The sequence below is a fragment of the Neophocaena asiaeorientalis genome, unplaced genomic scaffold (genome assembly GCF_003031525.2).
Source record: "Neophocaena asiaeorientalis asiaeorientalis breed wild unplaced genomic scaffold, Neophocaena_asiaeorientalis_V1.1 scaffold82, whole genome shotgun sequence".
NCBI classification, from domain to species: Eukaryota; Metazoa; Chordata; class Mammalia; order Artiodactyla; family Phocoenidae; genus Neophocaena; species Neophocaena asiaeorientalis.
This window is the reverse complement of record NW_020173068.1, coordinates 2,709,910-2,733,214: the sequence shown is the minus strand read 5'-3', so window position 1 is coordinate 2,733,214 and position 23,305 is coordinate 2,709,910. Positions and strand designations below refer to the sequence as shown.

At 46.1% G+C, this 23,305-nt stretch overlaps 1 protein-coding gene across 3 annotated transcripts; it reads right to left on the bottom strand.

Annotated features, from left to right (window-relative positions):
- Positions 1 to 6: 6 nt before the first annotated feature.
- On the bottom strand, positions 7 to 20,258 carry NSFL1C (NSFL1 cofactor). 3 transcript variants are annotated; one of them, XM_024743013.1, is made up of 10 exons: positions 19,968 to 20,258; positions 17,501 to 17,598; positions 11,537 to 11,611; positions 9,618 to 9,623; positions 8,880 to 9,045; positions 8,175 to 8,267; positions 6,848 to 6,957; positions 6,306 to 6,443; positions 1,381 to 1,545; positions 7 to 238 (listed from the first exon to the last, which is right to left on the bottom strand). In XM_024743013.1, exons 1-10 carry the CDS (start codon positions 20,070 to 20,072, stop codon positions 76 to 78), a joined length of 1,119 nt encoding a protein of 372 aa, XP_024598781.1. In that variant the 5' UTR covers positions 20,073 to 20,258; the 3' UTR covers positions 7 to 75. The 3 variants fall into 3 exon arrangements, with proteins under 3 accessions (XP_024598781.1, XP_024598782.1, XP_024598783.1); XM_024743014.1 differs by lacking the exon at positions 9,618 to 9,623 and having other exon boundaries at positions 19,968 to 20,257; XM_024743015.1 differs by lacking the exons at positions 9,618 to 9,623; positions 11,537 to 11,611.
- Positions 20,259 to 23,305: the final 3,047 nt, after the last annotated feature.

Genomic DNA, 23,305 nt, shown 5'->3' with positions numbered 1-23,305 from the left:
GAGGGCTGGGCTCCACGGGGCAGCTGGCCGTCGGGGACACAGGAAGGAGATGAGGCTGCCGGCTGGGCCAGGCAGTTACGTTAACCGCTGCACGATGACGGCATTGAGCAGGTTGGCTTCCTTCAGGGTCTGGCTCTCGTCAGCCAGCTCTTTGTTTGGGAAGGTGGTCATGAGGACAAAGCTGGTGGCAGCCATGGCCGGCCGGGCGTCCACGATGAAGAGTCGGATGTCGCTGATCCTGGTGGAGTGGGGGAGTGGGGAGGTGGGTGAGCAGTGTTCTTCTCTGCCGCCCCACCCCCCGCTTCAGGAAGCTGTGTCATATCCCCAGGTCCCCTCCCCTGCCCAATCATTCTCCACAGTGTCCAAGGCTCTCACTTGGAACCACATGAGCTCATGTCACTCCTTTGTCTAAAACCCTTCAGAGCTGCTCCCCCTTTCCTTGGTATAAACAGCAATCTCCTGACTGGTCCTGAGGCCTGCCTAATTTTACACCACCCTCCGTCCCCCTGTTCTCCTACCTCCCCATTTCAGTTCTTCATCATGCTGTGCTCCCTGCCCACATTTGGGTCCCTCTTCCTAGAGGCTTCTCTGCCTGACCCCTTTTCTGTAATCCTAATCAAACTTGTTTCACAACTAACCACATGTGAAGCCTGTCAACACTCAAGGATTGGCAAGCCATCCCCTGGGCCCCAAATGTGGGTTCTGCTTTATATGGCCTATGATTGATGAAATTTAGACCCTGCTATTCTAGAAAAAGGAGTTGCCAAATATCTTTACTGGCAACAGTCCTCCCCTGCTAATCCCTTCATCACTTTGTGCCTCAGTTTCCCCATCTTTAAATTGGGGGAGGCACAGTTGCTTTGATCCCAGATGATCTGAGATGGAACAGGTATTCTAGAATTCTCAAAGTCCAGATCTAGAAGAGACCTTAGTAGCCTAGTGGTTTTCAGAGTTTGCTGGCGGGCAGGGAGGTAGAGGAAGCCAGGTGAGGGGGAGGATGCACTGCATCCCCTCTCCCCTCCATCAACCACAGCAGTTCAAATTTTATCTGTTCTACACTTGGGCTTTAGCATGAAACTTCCTTTGAACAAATTGTTTGGTGGCTAAAAAATCCCCTCTGAGGAATCCGATCCCCTAATTTTAGAGATGAGGAATGAGACCCACACAGGGGAGGGAGCAAGTCACTGGCCGCACTTAATGGAAGAGGGGACCAAACCAAAGGCTTCAGACTTCCATACCTTCCTATCCCACTGCCTCCTCTGGGGAAAGCACAGAGCGCCTGCTGGTGTTTAGGAGGAAGAACTGCTCCCTGCTTCTCACCTGTCCACGGGAGTTTCTGGGACCCTCTTAGAATAAGCCAGGCCACATAATGCAAGGTACCTGTGGCTGTGGTTAAATTTCTGCACCAGCCTCCCGCCATCAGCAAGCCGTATTTGGATGTTTGTGGTAGGCTGCGACTCATCGACTGAGATGGAAGAGCTGGCTTTGGCCTCATTTTCTGCCTGTTGGGCTGGAGAGCTGGTATTCAACACCGGGGGTGCAGTGCTGAGGAGAGAGGATAGCGTCAGGACACAAACAGAAACAAGGCCCCACACAAGAGGGGAATCCTGTCTCAGATTTTTACTGAGCATTTGTTACCTCTGGTGCTGTTTGTTGCTACTGATATAAGGAGTGTCCAAGACAGAATCCCTGTCCTGATGGAACTTAGAGGTCCAGCGGAATTCACCTCAACCCCCAAATTATTGCTAGCTCCCTCATTCCTGGAGTTGGGCAAGTTACCAACCCCCTTCTTTCTTGGTGTCCACAACTGAACAAGGGCTTGAAGGGACGAAAGCAGTATGCACGACAGCCTGGGCCAGGAGAAACTGGGATCTGATGCTGGAGGATCCAACAGACCAGGATGAGTTTTAGCCTCAGTGAGAGGCTGAGGGCAGAATGGGGAGGGGGCACTCCAAGTCTGCAGCTGAGGTAGGCATGACACAGCTTGGCAGGTGACTGCTGGAATGTAAGGGACAAGTCCAGACTCTTTTCCTCTGATGGGGGTTTTCAGGCCTGCCTGCCCCAGTGCAACCTCACTCATGTGAGTATCTCATACTCATGTGTCAACCAACAGGAGGTGGTTGAGATTTCTGGAAAGCCAGCTAAGTGCCCGGCACCGCAGGGATTAATTATACAATATGAACAGGACACAGTTCTACTGCAGTGTTGAGGGCTCAGATCTTGGAATGAGATTGACCAGGGTATGAATTTACCCACTAGCTATGGTAGTGTTGGGCTAGTTATCTAAGCTCCCTGAGCTTCAACAAGGGTAGTAACAAGGTTCTTTAACAAGGACTCTTGTGAGGATTAAAGGCGTGCTACACTCAGGGTGGCTGACAAACACAAAATGCACACGAATTCCCAATTCTCCATAACCGTTGGAGGCTTCATCTCTCTCCTGTAAACCATCTATGTATCTCATTCTCAGCCTTTCTCTTAGCAGATATCTTGGCCTAGACCTATGCAGAGAACAGAGGCCATTGGATGAGAACTCCCTTGCTTCCGCCCAAAGCCTCTAGTTAGATTAATTCATACACCTCACCGTTCCCTCTGATCCTTACAACCTAAAAAGGGTATTCTTAGGAAATCCAACTGAAAGTGCTTTCCTAAGTGTGTTCCCTGGGACCCTAGTCCCTTGAGTTATCTCCAGGAAGGTTTTGGAAATGCCACATATTATACCAACAGCATCACAGGCCACTAACATATTAAAGAAGGCCTTGAGAGATCGTGGGGTTAAGGCAAACTTATTTGATCACCATGTCCTTTCTTTCATGTTACGCTTGTTAACCTCCTGCAGATTGTTTCACCGAACACTTGTTAACCTCCTGCAGACTGTTTCATCGAACACAGTGAAATGTTGCTCCAGGGCAAATAATTAGCAAGGAAGAACTGAAAACTGTACTCTTTTCTGTAAACATGAAAAATAGTGGCTTAGAGAATTACAAAGTGGAGCTCAGAAGAGAAACCTGGCCACACTTATTGGCTATGAGAGGAGCTTCTATGGATCAGCCGCACAGCACGTGGGACTCAAATGTGAGCTGAGACACAGATAAATTACACTATCACGGGCCTGAGGAGATGCTTGGAAACAGTGGAAAGTTAAATGTTGAACCTGTAAATGCCTAATATCTGCTCTGTTCTGTTCATTAGTTTTAAGGGCCTTAGGTCAACTCTCTAATTAGACTCTAGGCAGCCTGTCCCTCAACTGTTTATAACAATTCCAAGTACATGATGGGTACTCACTGATGCTACTGCCTGCCAGAAAGGCCTGAATGAGAGAGAAGCTGAATTACCTGACTGCTCATTTCCTTTGTAGTGGGAATAAATTGGGCACTAAGGTGCTTTGTTGCCACAATGCTACCTCCTGAGACCCTGCCACCTGCTTTACAAAGATGACCACTACAGAAAGCATGGTGAGGGGACAAAGCTCATCCTGGCTGCAGTGTCACCCTTCACCCCCATCCCAAGTGCACTCTTGGTGTTTGGTACTCAAAATCAAGTAAATGCAGGCTTCCCAAATCTTCAGATTAGTTCCCATCCAAACAAACAAATGCAAAGCCTAAAATAAAAAGTTTCATGCAACTGAACGAACTTTTTCAAATTTCTGAACTGAGAAAAATCTATTCATTCACTTTATTTTTCTAGGTAATTGGAGAAAAAACAAGCATTGACTGATTTTTGAGGCAAACCTGAGAAAAATTTCTTAAACTTTTGGCTTCCTGATCATTTTAGTTAACAAGAAGACAATGGAAAGCACAGTAAAATTTATTGGAAAAACTAAAAGGGCTGTCCATCTAGTTTAGACTGAAAAGCTAACGTTCCATCTCCCTTAGCTGTATAAAACATTTTTTTAGCTCATTTTTCATTAAAAGCTAGAACTGAAATAAAATCAAAGTGGTACTGGCAATGAACATTTATTTAGCTGACAAGCATCACATCTGATTATCAAGCTCTGTCTTGACTTGTTGATTCATCACCTGCACTAAGTATTCCCATCCTGCTGAAACAGACTCCTTAAAAACATCTTAATTTTTTGAGATGTGGAGTCTTCATACATAATAGAGTTAGACTTTCCAATAGTAGAAGCATTTTCTGTTAGTATCATGAAACCAGACAAACCCAAACTGCACGGTGCTCTGGACCCTTCCTTAAAACTACTGGTGGGTGAAAGACGGATACAACCTTTTTGGAGGGCAATTTGACAACATCTTAAAAATATGAAGATCGTTTGAGCTAGCAATTTTACTTCTAGTACAACATTAAGGGGTATATAAAGATTTAATTAGAGATATTCATTGTAATGTTGTTCATAATACTGGCAGCCACCTAAATGTTTAACATCAGGGACTGGTTAAATTATGGCACATACATAAGATAGAAACTTATGTTAGCATTAAAAATAATATTGTAGGGCTTCCCTGGTGGCGCAGTGGTTGAGAGTCCGCCTGCTGATGAAGGGGACACGGGTTCGTGCCCCGGTCCAGGAAGATCCCACATGCCGCGGAGCGGCTGGGCCCGTGAGCCATGGCCGCTGAGCCTGCGCGTCCAGAGCCTGTGCTCCGCAACGGGAGAGGCCACAACAGTTGAGAGGCCCGCGTACCGCCAAAAAAACAAATGTAGAAATACACCTACTGATCTGGAATGACAGCCATACTACACTGATTAGGCAAAATAACAGGTGATAGAACATTTATTTTTACACACACACACACACACACACACACACACACACACACACACATATACACACTGGAAGGATACTTCCCAGATACTAACTGGACATATCTGGTGTTAGGTTTAGGGACAGTTTTTATTCTTTATCTGTATTTTCTATTTTTTTTTTAAAGATAAACACATTTTAGTTTAATAATATACGGAAAAAAATTATCTGGTGTTCTACAAAGCTTACCATAGCTGACAGGTAAGTCACAGATGGATCAGAGAACAGCTGTCCCGGACTAACCCACAGGCCCCAACGTGGTAGATGAAATGATGAGCAGGGTGGACTTAACTAGTTTGGTCCTGGTAAACCACAATCTATTGGTCTCTAATGTCCTGAGTTATGACCCTTGCTCCTGATGAGGCATGAATGGCCAGCAGGGAGGCAGGGGATTCTAGGAGAGGGCCAGCCAGAAGCTCAAAGAGCACAGCTGTTGGCAGACCACACTCTGATTCCTGCAGATGGTGGTGAGGTGAGCAAGGGCAGTGCCTAGTTCAAGAGCTGCCAGAGCTAGGTCAGAAACGGTGTCTTGCTGTGTAGGAGTGTGGGGAGAAATGCCAATCAGAAGGCCTGATTCCAGTCCCGGCTCTACCATAGGGAGCACCTAAGGGTATCCCTTAAAGTCCAAGAGCCTCAGCTTTCCCTTTGTAAAATAAGGATGGTACTGGCGGGGAGGGTCACCATGCTGAGTGCCTCTCGTGTGCAAATATCTCTCTGAAGGATACTGACGAAGTGACCCCATGCATGGCCAAAGCTGAGTGGGTCCCTGAGAGAAGGCTGCCTGTCTGTGGGATGGTCAAGGATCTGGTGTGAGAACCCTGCCCATCAGAGGTAATAGGGACTATCAACCAGTCAGATCCTATTAGGGGTTTGAATGCAAGATGGAGATAGTGGCAGAGGACACGTGGCAAAAATTTCACAGGAAATGACAAACTGAGTCTCAGGCAGGACCAAAGAAATAGAGATAAGAGCTGCCATAACAGTGGAGCAGCAGGCTGCAAAGGGGCAACAATGCCTCTGAGCTTCCCTGGATCCTAAACGATGCCGCTGCAGGCTGGCCGGCAAGAGTCCAGGATTCCTTTCTCCTCTGAATCTCCATTTCAAGTGACCTGAATACATGTGTCTGTTTTAGCCTTTAAGCCATGCAGAAGGTTATCCCTGCCCGGGACACCCTAGATTACCGAGTCAAAGCAGCAATGTGTTACCTTTACTGATTACACTGACTGCTCACTGTGGGGCAGTGCTCTACGTGCTCCTCCCAGCAGTAATCGAGGAGGTAAGGATTCTTATTAGTCCCACTTTATAGTTGAGCAAACTGAGCCTGGATAGTCCAAGGTCAAATGGCTAGAAAGTGAAGAATAGATTTAAACTCAGGTTTGTTAATGCCAAAGCCTATGTTCCCCATATTCTTCCTCCCATAAAAATAAAATCTGAAGTACTCTGTAATAAACAGTAAAGAGCTATACAAAGTGAGCCTTACACAGGGCCTGTTGGGCCCGACAGGGGTGACCCACACAGTCCCACTCCCACCTGTGCTGCTCCTTACCTGCCCAGTTTCTGACCCTCACCAGTGAAGGCTCTAAAGGCTCCCTTGGGCTTCACAAAGTCCTCATCCCGATGGTCCTCCATGTCCAAGTTCACCTGCCCACCATGCGCTAACCTCCGCAGCTCTGCTGGCACCTCTCTGTGGGAGAAAAGGCAGTTCTGGGGCCCACAAAGAGCAGGATGGGATTGACAGTGATGCTACAAAGGGAGGAGAAACTTCTCAGTTCCAACTGTGAAGTTGGGCTTCACAGGGAGTTGACTGCTCCAGTGGCTACCTGTCCGCCTCCCCCTTCTCTCATGCCTGCTCAGAGGCAAGAGTAGAGACCTGCATCTTATTTGGTGACTTGGCTCTGTCCTAGGCCCAAAGGGGAAATGCAGATACACAGAGTTTTGGGAGCAGATCTGTAAATCTGTATCTCAACTGTGCTAAATCTGCTTAAAAATGTAAACTTCTTAAATAATAAATATTTGAATCAGCTTCTTCTTTCCCATCTGCCATCTCACTCACTGATATGGAATCCGAAGGAGGGCTTTTCTGCTCACCCTCTGCGGATAGACTCCAGAAACTGGGCATTGGATGGGTCTTGGTAGCTTCTGAGTTCACCATTATCCAGGCTGAATCCACTCTTCCAGAGCTTCAACACTACATGAACCTGTGACAACAGGAGGTAAGCAGTCTATACGTTGTCAGGAACCTGGCAAGCACACCAGCATGAACTTGCAAATTAAAGAGTTTTTACTATTTTACTGTGTCATTATTAAAACACCCAGACAGACAAACATATACTCATGCACAAGGAGATCAATCAACAACCAATGAAATAAGTATTAACCTAAAATAAGAAGGTGATATGGCACAAGTTAAGAGAATGGGCTTTGATTTAAGCAGACCTGGGTCTGCATCTTGATTTTGGCACTCACTAGCTAAGCGGCAGTGAGCAGATGACTCAACTGAAGCTGTGGCTTCCTTATCTGTAGGGTTGCCAGTGTGCTTGGCACAAAGCTTGTGCTCAACTAAAGTAGCATGGCAAATCTTCCGTGGACTATTTTGCAGCCATTAAAAATGATATCTACAATTTCTGTTAACGACTCCCTATATATATACACAGAAAAGGGTCTAGAGGACTAAAGACCAGCATATTAGCAGCTGCTACCTCAGGTGGATAGGATTTTTATTTCCTCCTTGCCTGACTACTTTACTTTGGAAAAAAACCCAAAATAATTAAAAACAAATACATTATGGAGACTCATGGTCACAAGGTCATATGAAAATATTTATGGCACTGAAAAAGTATATATATATATATATTTATAGCTGAGTCACTTTGCTGTACAAAAGAAATTAATACAACATTGTAAATCAACTATACTTCAATAAAATTAAAAAAAACGTTTACGACATAAACCTCAAAACTGACTCTACAGTATGATTATACTTATTGGATAGGGGGGATCCCTATGCGCAGGGAAAAAAGGACTGGAATATAATACGGAAAAAGTTCAAAAAGTACGTTTCAGGCCTCCTTGGGGGGGTGTCTAAAGACCAAGTTCTTTAGGCACATTCACACCACCAGAGAACCCTGGAATCACTATCCCTCTGCCTGAGATCCATGGAATGCTCAGAAAACTCCATTATTTGTCCATCCGCTCTGCCTGTCCCCACTCATGAGCCACCTCCCTCCCCCCACACCCAGCCAGATGAGAGCTGTCTCTGATTCTCAGGTAAGCCTTTCCATTCATGGAATACAGCAAACCTGCTGCCTCTTCCCTTTCGGAGGCTGCTGATTCACGTGTAACATGGGACTAATTTCTCCCCCAAAATGATAAAACAGTCCACAAGCTTCCCTAGAGAAGGTAGGTGCACACTCACATCTTGGCCGGAATGCCGCCTCCTTTCTCCAGCCACGTAGGCAGACTCTTCCTCTGGTGCTGCTCCAAGGCGGTAGCCACCTCCTGCAAATGGCTATAAAAGACAAGTTCATAAACACCGGAGAAGTGGGTCAACAGTTATCAGGTTATTCAGATACAATGATGTTATCTCAAGCTTGTTAACTACTAGGTACACTTTCTCTGAGTAGGAAACTCAGAGACAGGGGTAAAAACTGGAATGGTGGTGGTGGGGGTATTGCTTGGTTAAAGGGAATGGCTGCTACTAAGCTCTAGTTAATCATGACCATTTCAGAATCTAGGTGTAGGATAACACTAAAGACTTTTTGATTTTCACAAAGAAAACAGAAATCCTGACTGTATGTAAAACAGGTGGCCACCGATTCAATTAAAACAAAAATAAAGCAAGTCACGGAGTAAGTCAGGTTGGTTAGGCCAAACAAAACATGTTTGCAGAACCTGATCCAGACCATAGGCCATATGTTTGAAAACTTTGCCCCAAATCTTGATTTCATGTTAAAAGGTAAGAGAAACTGCACTGCTCTTCTGCATATGAGAGGGAGTGAGCAAATGAAAAACAAAACAAAAACAAATTCAGTCACTACTGGGGTGAGGAAGGCCTCCTTTCCTCTGCTCTGGAACCTCAGTCCTGTGGACACAGACAACGACCCCGACCCCTTATGCTCACTCTTGGTTTACTGGTCTCTCCAGGGCTCTTGGTCACTCGCTCCACAGCTACGGCTCCATGTTCTTTGGCACCTTTAAAGAGATCGTCCACCAGTTCGTTGGGACTTTTCTTCCTGGGAGGGCCAACAATCTGCTGTCCACTTCTCTCTGAGCCCCCGGCATAAAACCTGTGCAGAAAATACACATCTAACACCAAATATACTTAGAAAACATGAACAGAGCATGTGCCATGCTCTGGGCTAGGCGCTGGGCACAATGAGGCAAAGGGTACAAATGCCCATCTTTAAGGAACTTACTGTCTAGGTGGGGACAGATTTAAGAGGCAGGCAGCCATACTGCAGTGTGAGCCACAGTAGAAGTCAGTAAGGGGTGCTCTAGGAACACACAGTTGGGGAGTACAGTCAAGGGTTCCTAGAAGGGTGTCTTCTGGGCTAAATCTTGACGATGAGTTTATCAGGTAAAGGACAAGGGAAGGGTATTCCAGGCATGCACAACAGCACGTTAGCTCTGGGAATTCACCATCCGGCGGCCAGCACCTTTCCAGCAGATGATCACTATGGTCAGTTAGAAGCAGCTACCACTAGCAGCCCTGGATTAATGGTGGCAGTGGTGTGGTTAGTACAAGCAGCTAGGTTCCACTGTTGGCTCTGCCACTGAGTGAACTAGGCAAGCCAATGCACTGAGCTAACTTCACTTTCCTTCTTTGAAATGGAAGGGAAGGATCACATGCCCTACCTACCTGTTCCTTAAGTCAGGGCCATCAGGTTCAAATCAGCAGAAGTATGCAAAAGAACAAGCACAGAGTAATGCACACATGTAAGGTGTGATACAGCACCGAGAGCTCCCAAGCCTCACCTAACCTTGCAATTCTTGTGACATACACCGGGCAGATGCAGAAGAGTGGGTACTGGAGGAGGTCGGGGAAGCTCAAATACAAGCCCCAAGATACCCATACCTGCTTTGCAATAGGCTTGAGATGAAGTTAGCACTTTTTTTTTAGCTGCATCTGAAAACCTTCAGTCATGTAGCCTTGGCTAGCTGCCTCCTTATCACTCCTATTCACAGCTAAGTCAATAGCACATCTCAGTGAGGAGAACTGAGAACCTATGAAACTGAGCCTCAGCCTTCCATTTCCTGACATTCCCCAGAGAATGCAAGGCAAAACCCTAGGCCTTGGCATGGACAACAGCACCAGTGTCATTAGGTCTGAAATGCTGAGGGACCAGAGATGTAACCGGGATGTGAAGTAAAAGAAGGTCACCGCCTGGAGGATGTGACAGGACAGGAGAAGTAGGAGGAGGTCATTTAGGAGTTGGGCATTCACTTACTTGATGACACTGCCTTTCATCCAAGGAGTATTAAAACACTGAAATTAACATTTATTCCTGAACTTTGAGTATATCTAAATAGAAGGCTCTGAGGTAGTGTAAAGGTCACTACGTGGATGAAGACAGAGAACAGAACACACATAATTTCTCAGCCCACTTCCCAAAGAGTGGCCACGATGAGATAAGTGCATTTCCATAATGGTTATTATACAATGTTCCTTAGGAATGTTTGACAGACCAAGACAGATTCCATGGACAACCAAAACCCATGAAGTGAGGCTGCAGCCAGTTCATCCTTGTTCATTCCAGGTAGACAAAGTTCTGTTCAGTGGACTGTAAGATCCTTATTAAGGGATCTCAAAGCCCTGGCTTACAAACTAGGAATCTGTGATCAAATGTCTTAAAAATATTCACGCCCTTAACCCGGTATTTTCATTTCTATAAACTATCCAAAATAATCTGAAATGTAGTCAAAGATTAATACACAGAGATGTTCACAGCATTGATATTTAAGGTGGCAAAAAACTGGAAATGATTTAAATGTCGAGCATTCCATATGATGCACCATTACAGTCACTGAAAACACTTATGAAGAATCTTAATGACCTGGAGAAGTATTCAAGATGTAGCATTAATCCTACAAAAGCAAGAAACAAACACCTGACTTTCACCATGTAAAATACAATATAAACAAACTATATTTACACACAGAACCAACGCTTAGTGGAAATATGCCAAAATATTAACCGTAGTTACCACAGGGGGGATGAGTGTTGTATTTTTTTTCATTACGCTATTCTACATTTTCCACAACGGACACTAATTTTATTATAACATTCCTAAAGGTTAAAAACAAACCAACAAAAAACAGTACTGTGTCTGTATATTGGAGGAATATACATTTGTAAGCCCTTTTTTTCTCTTTATTATGTAATATATTGCTTTTTCAATTAAGGAAAAGCTGGAAGGAAATACACCAAAAATATTATTGATACGTGGTTACCTCTGGGTTGTATTACGAATGGCTTTTTTCCTTATAGAGTTATTTCCCTTCCCCTAATATTCTTCAATAAATACATATTATCTTAATAATTTAAAATGAAACAGAACAAAAACAAATCCAGAATACCCCAAAAGAAAATAAAATAGTAAGAGGACAGGGATCACTTCTAAGCACAGGGAGTGGAAAACCGTTTCTAGTATGCATATGACTAGCCCACAGTAGTAATGGCTAATGATAACCGAGCATGTTTATCCTTCTAGGCTGTTCTAGGTGATTTGTACATTACCATGGACTTTCCTGTGGACTGTGCCCCCAATAAAGACTCACCTCTGACCCTCCTCATCCTCCTCATCCTCGTCTTGGTCATGAATAAGGTCTCTGAAGGATGTCACCCTATTATCGCTGGAGACACAGAAAGGAGCAAAATGATCTCAAGGGGAGTTAAAGAAAGGTGATCTGCATCATCAGCTGCTAACAGTTGAGGACACTGAGGTTAGGTTTTTTGGTGGGGCAGGAAGAGGATCTATGGGAAGAGGGTTAACCTCTCAAGTTTATAATGCAAGACAATGATATTTATTCAAGGTCACACAGGACTAAGAATAAATTAGAAAGTGTATCAAGAAGTAAAATGAAATCCAATTTAAGCTCTCCTAGAGGGGGAGGAGGGAACTGGATAGGGTCTGTACTACTTTAAAAACGTACTACTGGATAGCGATTTTCATCATATAATTTTTAAATATTGGGGGAGTGCCCGTGTGCCAGGCACTGAACGGGATGCTAGGTCTATAAAATGATCAGGCACAGTTCTTACCCTTTAGTTGCTTACAGGCTAGTGGCTCTTTGGCCAGGAAACCATCCATTAAAAACTGTGCAACAGGGGCTGTGACAGAGGGAAGCACATGGGATGTGAGAGCAGTCTCCTGTTCTAGGTGGGGGTTGGGGAACCTCAAGAAAAGCGTCTCAGAAAAATGCAACATTTGGACCGAGTGCTGACAAACTAGGGGACCATCAGTCAATTGGATAAAGGATGGTGGGGCTGGTGGGGCTGGTGGGGCTGGTGGGGAAAGGGGACCAACAGGGCGTTACAGGAAAGCAGCACAGGCACATACACAGAGACTAGTGAAAGTAACACATTAGAGGAAGGATAAGTCATCAAGAAGTAAAAATGAAATGAATATATGAGTGAGAAGGCCTCTGTCTGCTTCTGCTGTAGGTCAGTCAAGTATTTATTAGTGTTTAGGAAAAAAGCAGGGTTGTGTGGGGTGTGGTAGAGAGGGCACACTAAACATGGTATGACAAGGGTTAACTCCCTCCTCTGACACTGTCTTACACTGCCACTTTTTTCCTAGTTTAGATTTGTCCTTAAGGAATAATCTTAGTTTTTCAAGTATCATGAGACACACCGTTTTCTGTATTCCTTAGGGGAAAAAAGTTGTTTCTCTTTAATATGGGGGGAGAGGGTAATGGAGGTTTAGTGAGGCTAGAGAAGGAGTTGTTTACTCCAGCTCAGCCTTGAAGAAAGACTTCAGGGAGACAATCAGAGGACAGAATAGGCTCTGAGGCTCCACCAACTAGAAAAAAGAGGACAAAGATCAACCGATGTAGCAAATACATTCCTGCCTAAGTGAGCTGAGAGCAACCTCTTGGGCATTCCTTCATGCTCTACACAACACGGTTTAAAAGGATGCAAGTGATAAGATCCATACTAGTGCCCTAAAAGGCTAATTCCACTCATTACTCTTCCCAGGGGAGTTTTCCACAGATGCTTAGCTTAGCATCTATGGAAAAAAAAATCCTCTATCTCTCTGTCGTTAAACACCTTCAAATACACATGTGTATACCTGCTTGAGCAAACCACTTCCTCTGGCTATAGGTCTGACTCTTTCCCCAAAAGTTCTTACACCTAGACTGACAGTATCTAACACAGACTCTGGTGTCCATTTACTTGGTTCCAATGCCAACTTAGCCTCCAACCCTGGGATCTTGGGCATGCTCATGAAATTCTCTAAGCCTTCATTTTCTCATGTGAAAATGGAGACGATCAGCACCAACCTCGTGGGCGTGCTGTGAACCGTCGGGGTGCTGATGCACGGTGTAGCACATTTCAAGTACTATTCTGGAGCAGCAGTTCTCAAAGTGTTGGTCCTTGGACCAGGAGCATCAGTATTACCCTCAAAATTGTGAAAGATGCAAATCCTCAGCCCCTACCCTAGACCTCCTCAATCAGAAACCCTGAAAGGAGTGTCTACCAATCTGGGTTTAAGGAGTCCTCCAAGTAATTCTGATGCATGCTAAAGTCTGAGAACAACTGCTCTGGAGTAATGCTCTGAGAGTTACCTTAACAGTATGGATGTCCTGGGGGCATTACCAATTTCAGAATACTCTGTCTTGTATCTTCCACAAATTGGCAAAATGTCTCAGAAATTTCAATTTTTCAGCATCAGAACTCTATCTCCCAGGCACCCTGAAGTGGCACAAAAGTGCTTTGTCAGATCACATTTTCCGCAGTGACAGGAATGCTGTGCCTGCACTGTCCAATAACGAAGCCACTAGTCACATGTGGCTATGGAGCATTTAAAATTTCGTAAGTGCAAATGAATAACTGAATGTTTTATTTTAATTAGTTTAAATAGCCACATGAGGCTAGCGGCCACCATACTGGACAGTATAGTTTTAGAGAATCAGACAACGGTGGTCCCTAGAATTCTAAGAAAGTACAGTTTGGTTGAATGAAAGAAGAAAAAAAAGGAAGAAAACACAGTCTACCTCTTGCTCGACCCTGTGCTCGGTACAGGGGTGGGAGGTACTGCACAGAGAGGTAGCTAGCACATGGCAGAAGCAGCAGCTTTGGATTTAGACAAATTCGGGTTTGAATCCACTATAACAGCAAATGTGTTACTCAACCTTTCCTAAGACTCAGCACCCTGACCTGTGAAATGGTTAGCACCTGACCTACTTCCATGGTTATAGAGGTATAAGAAGAGAACATATGTAAGAATATCTGGCAGAGCCAGACAGATGGTGGGTGCTCCTGGAATACTAGCCCTCCCACCTCCAGGAACTTATAACTTACTTAGGGAGAAAAATCTTAAGGTAATTACCAGGAGAAGAATTCAAGACAACACAGGAAAGATGTCATACAGTAGTATGTGGATATGGGTTGTGACTGGAGTTCGTGCTGCCTATGGGTTGGGGGATAACATGCTCAGTAGAGAAGGTGGGGAGGGAGCTAAACCTGGAAGGACACAGAGGATCTGCACAGGTGGAAAGGAAGCAAGAGAGTGGGCATGTCCAGTCAGATGAGAGGCTCAAACAAAAGCAGAAGAACCAAAAACAAGGCAGAATTGAGACACCAAACAAATCAGTTTGGTTGAAATAAAGATTTCAGAAAGAAGGAAAAGGGGGATAAGATGAGGATGGCAGGTTCACAGCAAATTCTGGAGGACAGTGAAAGTCCACAGGGAGAGGCAGTACATCATTCTGGCTGAGAGCTGAATGCTGGAAGCAGAAACAGATCTACATTTAAATCCTTGTTTTGCTAGCTGTGTGATCTTGGGAAGATGCCCAGCTTCAGTGTCTTCATCTGTAAAATGGGAAGAATAACAGTACCCACCTCACAGGGTTGTAGTAAGGATTAAAAAGATGTATATGTATCAGTAAAAGCTTAACCCAGTGCCTGGCAGCTGGTTAAGTGCTCAATAAATGACAGCTGTTGTAATTGAGGAGTTTAGACTTTCTCCTATAGCTATAGTTAACCTTTTTATGTCCCACAGCCCTTTGAGAATCTGATAAAAGTTATAAATTTTCTTGCCAGAAAACGTACTACATATATATAAGTTTTTACCTACAATTTCAGGTAATTTATGGACCTTCTGACATCCATTCCACAGATTCCTCCTAGGGGGTTCAGGGCCTCCACGTGAAGAACCCCTGTTCTAGAGTCAGAGGAGGAACTCACTAATTGAGTGCTGTGCCACAGAGGCAGTGATGACATGAAAGGGTATGTGAGAAGATGACAGTGGGGTCGGGGAGAGCTCAGCAGCAGGCTAAGTGTCCTGCAACAGTCAGGTCAAACAGGGGAAAGGCAGGCCCCACAAAGGATTCCTCTGAGGTGCTAGCACAAGCCTGCCTTTTCCTGAGAATGCAGTCAGCATTTACCACCTGGACAAGCACAACGATGTAACAAACAGTGCCTTCCCTCTCCCTTTTCCTTGGCTTCACCTAAACCCAGTACCAAGTCTGAGGCTTAACCAAAGCAAAAAAGTAAGACCTTTAGGCCTGCATGTGTGCTCGGTCTTTTACTCCCCGCAGTCTTAATGTTAAACTCTATTCCCTTGAATTTTTTTACTTTTAAGTCTACTTTTTAACATATAGACTTGCTGTGGAATGAGACAGGGAACAAATAAGAAAAGAATGGGGAAGATGAGAATGGATGCTAATAATGGTAATAATAAAATGACAATAATAGCAGTTAACACGTTCTGTGTTCTAAGTGCTATGTAAGTATTAACTCATTTAATCTCACATGTGGTAGGCACTATCATCATTCCTATTTGACAGAGGACAAAAACTGAGGGACTGGAGATGTTAAGTAACCTGCCCAAGGTCACAAATCTCTAAAGTGGCAGTGCTGGGATTTGAACGTGAGCAGTCAGGCTCCTAGCCCAGGTTCTAATAAACCATTGTCTTTTTTTTTTTTTTTTAAGATTTTTTTGAGGTGGACCATTTTTTAAGTCTCTATTGAATCTGTTACAATATTGCTTCTGTTTTATGTTTTGGTTTTTTGGCTGCGAGGCATGTGGGATTTTAGCTCCCCAACCAGGGATTGCATCTGCACCCCCTGTATTGGATGGTGAAGCCTTAACCACTGGACCGCCAGGGAAGTCCCATAAACCACTGTCTTGACAGGACTTTGGGTCTACCAGAGAAGACAGGTGTGAATATGTGACTGACATCAGAGGCTAAGTTTCAATTTTGTCTCCTCTGTATTCTTTTTTTTCTTTCCTGCAGTACGCGGGCCTCTCACTGCCGTGGCCCCTCCCGCTGCAGAGCACAGGCTCCGGACGTGCAGGCCCAGCGGCCATGGCTCACGGGTCCAGCCGCTCCGCGGCACGTGGGATCCTCCCGGACTGGGGCACGAACCTGCGTACCCTGCATCGGCAGGCAGACTCCCAACCATTGCACCACCAGGGAAGTCCCCTCCTCTGTATTTCTGTGCCAACAACCCAACAGTAATCTAGGGTACCTGTGAAAGACACACCCCAGGAAATCAGCTGTCTCTATCAGCAGCTACAAGTAAAGCCCTTACCTTATCAACCAGGTCCCAGGCAGTAACATCTTGATGTGCCATCACTGACACCTCACAGGTGGGCATCTATGAATAACTAAAAGATGTGCTGCCTATTACCTCTTTCCTCTGGAAATGTAGGTAGGGGAAGAAGTTAAGGAAGCAATGAGAACTGGGGTTAGTGTTCCTTCTAGAAAGGGAGGAAATGTAATTTAAATCTCAGATGCCCTTAGAGAGAAACACAATTTATCACTTCACCAGCAAAGAAACACTGTATCTGTATTCTGGGGTTGAATTCAAACTCAAATAAATTGAGAACATACACCAGAGAGTAGAAACAAATCAGGCTACGGCAGAGAGGGGAGCTGTAGTTCAGACACTTTTAAAGGAAGAGGCCCTGCCTGTCTCCCAGAAGACCTGCATTATCCCACTCTGTAGATCATAGCAGTGATCGGCTGTGAGAACCTTGGAGCCAGGGTGGCCAGGACAGGGGATGCAAATGGGATAGCAAAGGTTAACACTACTTCACAAAATAAGACAAGGTCTCCCTAATCAATTTGGGAAAGGATGGGTTAAACAGGTTTATTTTCTCTAAGTCTTCTTAATAGGATAATGGGCATCCTAAAATATTGAGAGCCTTTTTAAAGTGACCTGGCCTAATCTTTTACATTTACAGCATCCCTGAAAGGAAGTACTTCGGTTTCTACTTAAAAACTTCCATAAATGGAGAGGCCACTCCTCATATTTCATAAATAAGAGACCCCCCCCCCCAAAAAACATATTAAAAGTTGGTTCTGTGGTTTCCTACAGGATTGGATCATATACCACACTCAGTTAAGAATCCCAAATCTCTATAGGAAAGGAATAAGTCTTGCAAGAAACTACTACCCACCAGTCAGTCTATCTTCCTCCCTCAAACCCACTGGTCCACATCCCCAGGTCTGAATCCTCTGTCCCATTGCTGGAAGCACACCAATGTAGCAATAACTGAAGTTGGCCCTTACCTGGGGGCTGTGCCTCTGGATACTGAACTGGGGGTTGCCTGCGAAATGGTCACAATGTCTTCATCCCCTCCATCCTCATAAAAGCTTGCTAGGGCAATCTGAAACAGAGAGGTAGTAACTTGGGATCCTTAAACAGGCCTTCATCTAACACATCTCCTTTCATCTCCTTTGAACACAAAGAAGCAAAGACACAAAAATATGGCCCACACTTACAAGGCACTCTGCATTTGCGGGGGGAGGGGGGGCATAGAAAATAAGACCAAAAGGTAATGGCCCAAGTACTTGTTTTCATATTACCTGAAAAAAATTCCACCTACTAAGGGGAAAAGAAGGCAAGAAGGAAAGTTGGGATGGTGACACTCCTCATTCTCATTTTCATTAGGAAATGTGATCTAGTAAAAGCAGTGTACATTTATTGAGCACTTATTTATGAGCCATGTTGTTCTGAGTACAACTCTACCTGTGTTAACTCATTTAATCCTTAAAGAACCCTATGTAGTTAGTGCTATTATCATCTCATTTTATAGCTGGTAGAGAAGCACCGAGAAGTTAAGAAAGCTGTCTGAGGTTACACTGTTGGTAAGGAGTAGAGCCAGGCTCGATCCCAGTCAGTCTGCTCGGGCCCTTACTCTCAGCATTTAGGTGATAGCCAGGAGTTGGGAACTGTGAGGTCAGTCCAGATTGCTACTTTTACTTTCTCTCTGATGCTGTTTCCTAATCTGTGCAATGGGGACACCCATCCCACCAACCCTGCAAAACGGATGAGGATCCATTAACATTTATGCAGTCATGTCTTAGCTCTATACATACAGAAGGAATAAGGGCCTCTTTTGGCCATTTGTAACTGGATGTTTCTCGCATGGACTCAATGCACAGGTATGTACTTATCACTTACTTTGCACAAAGAAGTAAGAGAGCAATGAGGTCTACAGAGGTGAAAAAGACATGGCTCTTGTCCTCAAGGTCACCACCTTTTAGGAGGCAGTGAGCTGCTGTGGGACATAACCAGCCTGTTGGAAGCAGCGTGCCTTTACAGAACGCGCTTTAGCAGGCCTGCCAGGAGGCAGTATGCTGCCGTGGGACATGCACTGAACTGGCATCGAGGGGTGTCTACATTCAAGTCCTGGGCAAGTCATGTCACATGCATGAGCCCGTTTCCCCACTAAGAGCATGAGGAGACTGGGGCTGACGACCTGCCACCTGAGCTTTCAGGTCTTTCAGGCAGAAGCTGCATTTTGTATTTCGGCCCAGCACAGGTGTGTCTGTACAGGTGTGTCTGTGTGTCTGTACAGGTGTGATGCTTTATCTAACTCTTACACTTTCGGGAAGCATATAAATGGTGAAGTCAGCAGACACAGTTCAAATCCTAACCCCTGGTTGTGTGACCTTGGGCCTATCACTTGACCTCTGAGCTTCCAATTCATCTATACAACTGAGGAAGTTTTCTTTACCTCATAGTGTAGCTAGGATTAGCTGAACCATCATATGTCAAGTGCCAGGGCACATGGTGGTTAAGAGCTTGGGCTCTGGTATCAGACAGAACTGAGTTCAAATGCCATCTCTTCCACTTGGCAGCTAGTGAGGCCTTGTGCAAGTTACTTAACCTCCCTAAACCTCAGCTTCAAAACGCACAGGTTAAACGACTTACGACACCTAAAGCAGTTAGAACAGCACTTGGCTCATGGCAGGCACTCAATAAATATTCATCATCATCTACCTAAGACATAGGCTGGCGAACAACATGTATCCAATTCTTCCTACAATTAATTACTGAGTGCCTATTACATGTCAGGCGTTTTTCCAGGCACAGGGGATTCAACAGTTTACAAAAATCCCTGCCTCGTGTAGCCTATCTTACTGTCTTCTTAACTAATAAATATTTAACGTATACTTAATACATGCTGGTGAACTAGACGATAAGCTCCACGAAGACTCCCATTTTACAGAAGAGTTACTTATTAAAGATGAATAGGCTCCACTACCCAGTTTCTCCCAGCAATTACGTAGGAGGGGGCGTGGGCCAAGTCCTAGGCTGGGCTTCTCCCCTGTCCTGAGGCCGGGGCTGCGGAAATGGAAATGAACGAGCACCTAGTCCCCAGCGCCGCTCCACCGGGGAGTTGGTCAGTCGGGCCGGGCCTGCAGCCTAGACTCGGCGCGGCAGCCACGCCCCCAGGCTCTCCCTCTTCACGCGGGCTGCGGCAGTGCCCAAAATCTCGCTGACCCGAGAGCCAGGCAGAAGGGGAAACTGAGGCCGGGTAGAGCAGGTAGGGGCCGGAGCTAGCCCGCGTTTCCCCACGCCCAGGCCAAGCTGGCGACGCGTGGCAAGCGGCCCCAGGACCCTGAGGCCTGGGTCGGGCCGCGGCCCGGCGGGATGACTGTGCGCTTCGGCCACCGCGGGCTTGTCGCGCCAGGCGCCCGCGCCCCGCAGTCCCCAGTCCGCCCTACGCGGCCCGCCTCGCGGCGCTACCTGCAGGTCCCAGCCAGCCGACTCCAGGAAGAAGCGGGCCCGGTCCTCCTCAGCGCCCGTCACCGCCACGAACTCCCTCAGCGAGTCCTGTCGCTCCGCCGCCATCTTAGCTCCGTGCGCCGCCCAAACCGCCCCGGGCGCCGCCGCACAGCCTCAGCCCCGCCGGCGCGTTCCGCCCACCGGTCAGCCCTGTCCAGCTGAGCGGCGACCGCCCGCAGGCCCCGCCCCATGCGGTGCCTCACGCAAAACCTTCCGTGCGAGAACTCCGCCGCTCCGCGTCCTCTGGCGGCCGTAGCGTGGACCCTCAACCTAACAGCGGGGGTGGGAGGGCGGGGAGGATGAGAGGAGGGGCGGGTCTTCCGCTGTGTACCTGTGGGATGAAAGATCCCGAGAGGAGTCAGTTTCACAATTATTCATTGTGTCGTTTCCTCATTTCACTAATTTATTCATTCGTTCGTTCACTTGTTCAAATATTTACTGAATGGAATCAAGGGCCTGTTGCTCTTCCACGGCTGGGGATCAGCAGCGAGCAAAACAAAGTCCCTGCCTTCTTGTTGTTCACATTAGAGAGCCTTGAACAAGTCACTCTTGTCTCCCAACACTTCCGTGGCTCCCCATCTCAATCTGCTTAAAAAATGTCTCAGGGCCTGCAAGACCCCTGTGAGACGTGCCAGCTCTCCGTCTCATCTCCTAGGCTTCTCAGTATTTCCTCTGCTCCAGGCACACTTCCTTTCTTGCTGTTCCTTGAAGGTGCCAGATGCGTATTTGCATCAGAGCCTTTGTGCTCCCTTTGCCTGGAACACCTTTCACTCTCTGGTGGGCAAGGTGCTCCCTCACTTTCTTCAGGTCTCTCAGACACAATCCCGTCTTAGAGGTCCTCAGCTTCTTTGCCCTCTTGCCTCTCACCACCCTGCCTGAAATGCTCTTCTCTTCTTCTTCCCCTGGTCTGCTCTTGCTTATGCTTCTGGTCTCAGTTTAGGCGTCCCCTCCTCAAGGAGGCCTTTCTACATACCCAGGCTCTGTCAGACGGTCCCCAGTGTATGCCCTCTGGTGCCATGTTAAATGTCTGCCTTCCCCAAGGGCCCACGATCCCTGTGAACAGCAGGGTTTCTGGCTGTTTCCAGCACAATATGGCTTAAGAGCACATGCTCTGGACTCAGCCTGGGGTTGAAGCCCAGCTGTTACTGCTTGTGTGATCTTGGGCAGATTACCTCTCTATTATTCAATTTCCTGATGTGTAAAGTGGAGCTCCTCGGAGTTCCTACTTCAGAGGGATGTGTGAGGATTCAATGTGAACTGCTGAGAGCAATGTTTGATACTTAGTGAGGCCCCAGCAAACGTTAGCTGTCATTTTATCTCCCGTGACCTGCAGTCACTGACATTAAACAATCACTTACTGACTCTTTGCTGAATTAATAAAGGAGTGAAAAAATGAAACCTTGTGTGTTTGCATATCCAGGTGAGAAATGCAGGGATCAAAATCTGAGGACAAGGATGCTGGGCAGGTTCCTGGACCCCCAAGGAGTATTGAGCTGACTGTGGGATATGACCTAATTTCAATAAATAAAAATTTTCATTTTCCATAAAACAGATGCCTTTGTGGCTAGGAAAAATGAGAGACCCACAAACATACAGTCTTGAAGTGACGTGGCTACAGAGTCGCTGCCTTTAGTGTTCACTATTGTTGTGGGCTGGGCTCTTGCTGGACAAGCTGGGTGACGAGAGCAGGCCTCTTGCCCTCTCTGGGCCTCTGGGCCTCAGGGCCTACATTATACAAGGTAGGAGGTTAGAGGTGGGCCAGCCCAGTGTTCACAGCCTTCTCAGACCCATTTTCATAACAAACATTTTGTATCACCCCTTTACTGCCTTAAATGGAATCCAGAGATAATAAAACTGACCTACATGCACTGAGAAAACCAATATCATGCCCTAACTGGAGGAAAGAAAGGATAGTAATTGGGATAAAATGATCTGTATTTCAATCCTCAGGTATAAGAACAGTACAAAGCAAAATGAAGCCGTTACGTGCTGGCCTCTACGTACAGGGCTGTATTATGGTTGATTAAAAATGTTGTTAGCGTGCCGCTGTGGGTGATGTAATTTTTCAAAATGGTTTAAAAAAAAGCCTCAGTAAGACTATGAACAACACAAAGTTCAGTCTTCCCTTGATGGACACAGCAGTTGCATTCCTAGGAAATTTGGTATATATCAAAACCGTGCAAAAAAATACTTTTAAGTTTATGTGTTAAATGAATTAGGGTCTAGGTTCACTTTATTAAGAGCAGGTTTTCAGCTGCACTAGGTCCTGGCGGGATGTGTGGGAGGAATGACAGTTTTTTGTGGTGCAACTATCTCCTTTCCATTGCAGGGCATCCAGCACCAGTCCTGGTTCCCAGTTCCTTCCCCCTTCATTGCTGTGTCCACCCCAGATGCCCTCCAACTTCCCAGAAAGTCCAAGAGCCTGGGGGCTCACTCTACACTATGTTCATGCTCAGCTGCAAGCAAGGTCTTTCCACCCTGGAAACTGACTGATGACTTGCCCCAGCTTAAAGGTCTGAAGGTGATCCGCTCCCCATGATCCAGCTCCTCAACTAGTATTTGAGTCCCTGATTCCAGCTGTCACCCCTCTTCACTTTTGTGCCCCTGGGAAAACACTTTCTTATGCCAGGGCATCCCTGGCCCCTCCTCCAGAGGCCTCTGGGTATCTTTCCCCTGTAACACTACCTGATAGGTAATGTTTATTGAACACTTACTATGTCCCAGACACTCTTTTCTTTTTTTTTTTTGCGGTACACGGGCCTCTCACTGTTGTGGCCTCTCCCGATGCGGAGCACAGGCTCCGGACGCGCAGGCTCAGCGGCCATGGCTCACGGGCCAAGCTGCTCCGCGGCATGTGGGATCTTCTCGGACCGGGACACGAACCCGTGTCCCGTGCTTCGGCAGGCGGACTCTCAACCGCTGCGCCACCAGGGAAGCCCCCAGACACTCTTAAAAGAAACTTAAATACACTAACTTATCCTCATGACAACTCTATGAAGTGAGTTCTATTATCATTTCCATTTTATAAATGGGGAACCCTAGATTCCTAAATGAGTTTGAATCCAGGCGTCTCAGATATGAGCCTTGTGTTCCCAACCACTACACCACCCCTGTCTCTCTTTGGCCTATAGGACTGTGTTTCCATGGCTGGTTTCTGGATGCAGCTCCAGATGATCTGACTGGAGGTATTTAGGGCCACAATTTGATTAGAAGGGAATGTGAGGGTGTGAAGTTGAAACTACATTCTTATAACATTTATCTAAATATCCTTAACAAAACTGGGTAAAGGGTGGTGCTGA

Bases quoted from the DNA above. Each gene is read 5' to 3' on its own strand.
- NSFL1C (XM_024743013.1), bottom strand. From the start codon at position 20,072: ATGGCGGCGGAGCGACAGGACTCGCTGAGGGAGTTCGTGGCGGTGACG. The intron at 11,612-17,500 runs GTAAGGGCCAAC...CTGTGTCTCCAG, and splicing joins TCCAGAGGCACAGCCCCCAG to CGATAATAGGGTGACATCCT. The intron at 6,444-6,847 runs GTGAGCAGAAAA...TTTCTCCCACAG, and splicing joins CTGGAGTCTATCCGCAGAGG to AGAGGTGCCAGCAGAGCTGC.